This window comes from Suillus discolor (assembly GCF_016758755.1).
Source record: "Suillus discolor strain FC423 chromosome Unknown F5147scaffold_279, whole genome shotgun sequence".
In the NCBI taxonomy this organism is placed as follows: domain Eukaryota; kingdom Fungi; phylum Basidiomycota; class Agaricomycetes; order Boletales; family Suillaceae; genus Suillus; species Suillus discolor.
In genome coordinates, this window is record NW_024541526.1 from 50 (window position 1) to 6,639 (window position 6,590).

Consider the following 6,590-nt stretch of genomic DNA (forward strand, 5'->3'; position numbering starts at 1 on the left):
TGTTGTGTTGCAAGATGTAGTCTGAGCAGGTCAAGAGCAAATGATGTATGTATTCACTGATTTTTTTCCCTTGTTGACATTCAGCCATTACAGACTTTGCTATGCAACTGAGTAATTCCATGTTCTCGGATGTACACCCACTAGTCGGGCTTACAGATGTTCCATTGAGTCATTTTTCTATCGAAATTATCTATGAAATGATCAGAAACTTGTGTCCACAGGAGTTCCTCTCATAACAATGTACTCATGATGTATTGGTGCAAGATCAACAGCCCTTCCATGTGGAAGCAGGACAGTTATTTTATTCTGGGAGAAAGAGACATTGACCTATTTGCTGCTTATACTCAACGTCAGTGACTCCCTTAGAGTGATTTTTCTTGACAAATTTTTTTCAGGATATGAAGGTTGCAGTGTAATTGAGTATACAAGTCCTTAACCACCTTCCATAGTCCTTACCAACTCCAATAGCTTGGTCTTTCAGAATGTGAGCAGCTTTTAGAAATTGCATATTCGCTCTGTAAGTCCTTGTCTTCATATAGGAGTCCCACTGACAGTTAGTTCTCAGATACTTTCTTGGCTTCAAAAATCCCTTACACATTAGAATATTCCTGTGCTTATAGTTTTGCTGGCGCATGCTGTTACATGCTTGCATCAGAGATGTAGAGGATATCAATGGCTCAATACAAGTCTTTGGTTCAATAGTGAGTTATTTTCAATGCATAATATTGTAGTTGATGATATGGATACAAGCTCATGCCTACTCTATTGTGAATGTGATTAGTCATTGTCATCATCTTGCATCTGACCATGAGGAGGGCTGGATGACCTTAACCGTGGTTTTGTGGCCCAACAACCTAGGGGTTTTGGCCTGGTCTGGCCGATCATCAGCTTGTCAAGGAGTTTGCACCTGCTAAATATCCTATCTTATTGACATCAGAGTTATCAGGAAGTTTAGACTTACCTTGAGCTTTCTATGGTAGATCATGAGTATAGTGTAGAGATTAACATGAAGCAGAGACCAAGAGTCATAAAGGTCCGAGATCTTGGAGTACATGCATGCACGCACATCTTGTAGACACCAGCATCAACACACGTGCAAGAGGTGAATCCTTGATGATTATGAATACAGCAGTCTACTGACTATATCGAATCCAAGGAACATTGCCCCATTCACAAATAGTGAACTGGTAAGCAATAAGTTCGTCAAACATTTCTGAAAAATCAGATGCATACCAAATCAAAGTGGACCCTAGACCACATGTAAATGCACTGATTCTCTCACTTCTCCGAAATTTCCGCACACAATCCTTGAAGAAGCATATTTTTGTCCAGTAGACGCAGCAAATCTGTCGGTCTGCATTCTAGATTTGATCATGTCTATCACTGTCAAAAGCTGTCGCATCATACAGAATAGAGTTCATAGGATTGATCTGGTCCCATCATGTTCTTGTCTGAGCCATTTTGTGTTGTACAACTTGAAGCATTTCATATGGCAAAAAGTAGACACCATAGCCTGTCCTTTGGATAGTCCAGAAATGCTGTGTTGTAAGACAATTTGTTTCATTGTGTTAGTTAGACCTTTGCATATTGGATTTTACTGCATCTGCAAACCTGAAGAAGATGTTAAAGCCAGATACCAGTAGTACATGTAACACAGGAGACTCACAAATGCGAATGTTTCCACTAGACCAGAAACTACACCATTAGCAAGCTCCACTGCAACTCCAGCAGCAACCAGCTGTCCCCCACACAGCATCTTCCCTTCTCCTTTCCCTTCACCTCTAGCTGGATTCTGAGCCTTGAATATCTGCTTTGCATACTTGAGTACTCCAAATTATACTGACACACAGTCACCAATTATCAGCAATGGCGCTAATGTGCCTAAACAGAATAAGAGAAAGAACAGCATAGAGTGACAAGAGCATCACCTTATAGAATGCCTGAGGCTCTTCATTTTTCAAGATACAGCCAGCGCAATGTAGCATGCTACAAACTCTTTTGGAGCTGGTAAGCACTTTCTGTAATGTCAAATCAGCTGAAAGACCCATTGCATAAATGGCAGTATTTTATAGTGATGATCGTCGCAAGATAGTTTGACAGCGAAGAAGGATGAGGATGATCAGCCCTTACTAGTATTGGAGACACCAAATATCTGGTCAGGGTGCATAATATGCTCAACCCGGTATTATCTAGAGAATATTGACTGCTTGTAGATAACCTTAAGGCTTGCCACATACCCAATTATTGTGTGTGTGTGTGTGTGTGTGTGTGAAGGAGTTGAAGAAGCTCATTAACATAGTGCTTGTCCATCGCAAATGTCAACTCACACATGGACCATTGTAAAGCACCGATCCCACATGAGATACAATATATAACCTACATAGTACAATAGCGTAAGTAATGTTCACCATAGGGCTCCACCCCACAGGACAATAAATGAGAGTCCAAAAAAAAAAGTTCAGTGAGGACACATTATGTGACAGTCTTGGGGAACATACCGGTGTACAACATGGTGGTTTTACATGGACAAAAAACCCTGCAGTAAGTTAATGAGAGGATACACAAGCCCAGAGGGGTTGGCATACTTTGAAAAGTTGCCTGAGACACTCCATCACCTTGCTGAATGTATCTAATTGAAGCTTGACAAAATTGAGAAGTAATGGCATTGCGAAAATTTGTTTGAACCTTTGGGTCGAGATGTTCGATGTGAGTGTAGATGTCAACACACTATTGAAAGAGATAGATGAAAATATTCTGCACTTCGTTAGCCGAACTCACCTGCACAATGCCTGAGTTGGAAGACTGCCCATAATTCGGTTTGAGGGTGGGAGGGGTGATATCCTGCAGAAGTGATTAGTACCAATTATAGCACATGGGGAAAATTCATGGTGTAGTTAACTGAACAGGTTGAGTGTCCTGTAAGCTGGAACTTGCAGCCATAGGCTCAGAGTATGGGGATTGTTGAGCACTTCGAGTGAAGCACTTGGTCGCCTTGAAAAGAGCTTGAAAACTGACTCTGAACATATTTCATGTGACCCATTCCTCGAAGGCAAGAGAGAGGACAGCTGTAATGATTAGATATGATTTAAATGCTAAGATGAAAGTTCGTACATTGTGACTGGCTGTTGCCCTGCCTCTCTCTTGTACTTACCAAATGAGGGTCTGAATGACTTGGCCTCAACCACTCCCAGCATTTCTTGCGAGGAGCATTATTTTCATTCATCTGGTAAGTGAGGTGGATGTGCATGTTTTGGTGCAATGGAGGTGGGAGGCATGAATAGGATCGACTGGCATTCACAGGTAAGTATGAGGATTATTATGTAATTTGAGTGCACTGTCACATGAACAAATATAAGTCCTTTGCCTTTGCTGCCTTGACTGCCTTAGACTTAATTTGTGATACAAGTAAGTGACTGTTATTTGAGGCTGTCAGGAAGGCCAGATGTTTACCATCATGGAAAATGTGGCCAGAGGTACAGCAAAAACCACAACTATCTAGTAACAAGTTTCGCATCTTGCAGCGATATCATTATGTTAGGTGATGCAAGCATTTCAATCTCGATGTTTCTCCTTACATGTGAGATGTCGAGGACAGAGGATTCAAGTGCTTTATATTTCCTCTCCGCCTCTTATCCTGGTATGAATGGTGAGTGAGATTGATTTTCGACAGTTCGACATTTTGACAGATATTGGGAATACCTTTATATCAGAAAATGCCACTGAGTCTTCTTTTTTCCTTTTCCCTTCTCTGGGTGTGCCCACACTCAAATTCCCATTGTTATTGGCGCTGTTTCCATTGTTTACCGCCTCCGTGTCCATCAAATCCGCAGAAACATTCGAGAAGTTAATGTTCATGTGATTCTTATCCTTCCTTGGTATGTCCTGGGTAACATCTAGCTTTTCTGTTGTGATGCTGTTAATTATAGTGTGATTAGTGGGAGTGTGAACTCCATGAAGCTCAGAAACTTGGCTCACATTGCACATGTTGTCAGACCTGAGAATATTGTTGGATTTTATGTAGTCAATTGATGGACACAGCATAACATTCCTTGCATCCATACCACAGCACATTTCTGTACAGATAATATGGGTACATCACTCAGGAGCGTCATTCACATTCCTTTGAATGTTTTACTCTCACCTGCATGTAATGTGATTTCAGGTAGATGTGTGTCTGAGTCTAGAATGAGGGGAGATATGTCATTGGCACCTGGATAATCAGTGAACAGTTGAACGTGTAGGATGAGATTAATCTAACATATGAAGCCTATGTTTTTATTGGATGAGTTCTCTTGGACAACAGCTTGGCACATGGCATCAGCAGTTCCTTCTTCAATTAGGGAAACAGTCGCCGCTGAGGTGAGTCCTACTCACATATTTATGAATGTGAAATGCTACTTACCACAATTAGGAGTATCAGAGACCTTCATCATCTCTAGACCATTGTGGTCCATCACAATTTGAGCCAGAGCATTGTAGAGACTGACATCTCTGTGGCCTTGTAGAGAGCTAATTCTACAATGCCTTAAACACCTTCCAAACACAGCGCGACCCGTTGAAGGTTCAACGATACAGCGAGGCATGAACAATGCTTCTGACTGTATCTATAAATGTTGTAAGGTCGCGCGTTGCCTAGTCTGCTATACTTGAGATGACAAGTGTGTTCGACCCTAAAGGGGAAGCGAGTGCAGCAAGGATCTAGTAGTAGGCACTGAAGGCGCTACTGGTTGGCGAATGCGAAGCACGGGAAAGCGCAGGTGCGCACGAGGTGCGAGAATGCGCGAAGCGCGGGAATGCGGGCGCGTGTATGCGGAAACAAGAGAGGGTATGAGCGAGTTTGCTTAAGTGATGATAAGACACTAGACAAGAGGTGAAAGATGCAAGCTGAGAGATGTTATATGCAAGGTGCCAAGTAATAGATTTCAACTATGCTCTGCTGGGTAGTAAATGGGTATTGTTGTGGTTCAGTCCTCTGTCGTTCTGGTGGGAGAGTAAGTGAGTAAGTATGTACTGCTGGCGCTTAAGTATGGCGCCTAAGCACTGTCATGCGGAGCCGAAGCGCTACCGAGTAAGGTATGTAAGGATATATGTAAGTAAGGGTCCATGATAAAAATAAAGATGGAACGATATGCAAATGTGAGAAATGGAAATATACGCACTAGGGAACTTGGTGGACAGTGGATGGATGCTTCCGGATGGCTGGCGCTATAGGGCGCTCAAGCGCGGGAAAGCGCGCGCGCATATACATCGTGAAGCGCGGGAAAGGTACGCGCGCGAGTTGCACGGGAAAGCTGCGCCTCATGTAGGAATAGCTGTGGATAGCATACAGAGTGATGCTACAAGTTCATGCCATGTACTCCCTAGTGAAAACTGCAATATTGCACAATGAGAGGCGTGAGTCTCTACACTGTATCCCATTCTGCGCACTTGGTGCTTTGGTCGCGCATTGGCGCATGTATCCTCGGTTCTGTCGCTCGTCCTCCGTCCATCCATTTCATGTCCGTTCGGTTTGTCAGTGCGTATTCCTATTTCACTCCCATGTATTCTGACATATCTCCGGTGCTTGTGCACATATTCCGTATGTTTCGTCATGGACCCTTATTACATATCATCATGTACTCGCTTCGCTTTCCGGCTCGCTTTAGCGCTTGACAGCGCTTAACGCTACTCAGAATATATATATACCCTGCCTCTATGTAGAATGATTATCTTCTTTTTCCCACACATCGTTGGACTCTAAGTCTAAATCTCCGTCATCTCCGCCGACCAACGCTAAGCGCCAGGACTCATACAAGCGCCAACCTGCATATTCTTATACACGAACATTGCCTTACTCGTTCTCCGACTCACTTAAGAGTCGCTGCGCTCCACCACCCGCACGCGCGCTTTGCTCTCACTCAGCGCACGCCATCGCACTTGTTGCTCAGTAGCGCTCCATAGCGCTTTCGCTTATCGCGCTTCGCTCATCGTCGCGCACCCCACCAGGCTTATCCAACAGCCCGGTTCAGTGTTTCCCTCCACTATTATATATAGAGGAACCTTCTCAGTAGCAATCCCCTTGGGCCGACATTAGATTCGCGCACAGAGGACCATCTGAGTATATCTCATACCACCCACTTTCTAGCATTCTACATTCCTCACCTACAGCGTCCTCACACATTTTGAATTCTTGCTCACACTCCAGTGGTGGCTGGAAGGAATTAGCTCCACCATCATCAAGAGAGGTGTAAGACATTTGTTGGGTTATCGTATGATATTATGTGATGAAACTGATGCTGTATCATTCAACAATAGATAAATATTTGTGGTGATGATCTATATAGTTTTTCAAACATTGGCGCAGACCTGCAGGGATATAATACGCTAAAGGGGTGTCATGGAGATGAAAATATAACGGATGTCTGGTATTATTTATGACAACATGCAGAAAATCGATATGCACTCATCTTTTGAGGAACCGAATAACGGGGATCCAGACAATCAGGGTACCTCTCAACACAACAGTATTTAGTTTAATGTATCTGGTCAAGCAGGTTCCAGCATTGGCAGAGATGAGCCCCTTCATCAGCGCACATCCATATGAAGCAATC

At 43.4% G+C, this 6,590-nt stretch overlaps 1 protein-coding gene across 1 annotated transcript; it reads right to left on the reverse strand.

Moving 5' to 3' along the window:
- Positions 1-777: 777 nt before the first annotated feature.
- F5147DRAFT_660197 (uncharacterized protein) lies at positions 778-5,498 on the reverse strand (the record flags this gene model as incomplete). The annotated part of the gene is made up of 22 exons (XM_041434657.1): positions 778-907; positions 962-971; positions 1,094-1,109; positions 1,142-1,184; positions 1,234-1,361; positions 1,667-1,827; positions 1,849-1,881; positions 2,131-2,152; positions 2,238-2,301; positions 2,328-2,376; positions 2,586-2,727; positions 2,779-2,841; positions 3,152-3,223; positions 3,451-3,495; positions 3,700-3,913; positions 3,976-3,994; positions 4,142-4,210; positions 4,403-4,491; positions 4,534-4,604; positions 4,766-4,859; positions 5,160-5,312; positions 5,428-5,498. The coding sequence occupies 22 exons, from the start codon at positions 5,496-5,498 to the stop codon at positions 778-780; spliced, it is 1,758 nt and encodes a 585-aa protein (XP_041284400.1).
- Between the last annotated feature and the right edge of the window lie 1,092 nt (positions 5,499-6,590).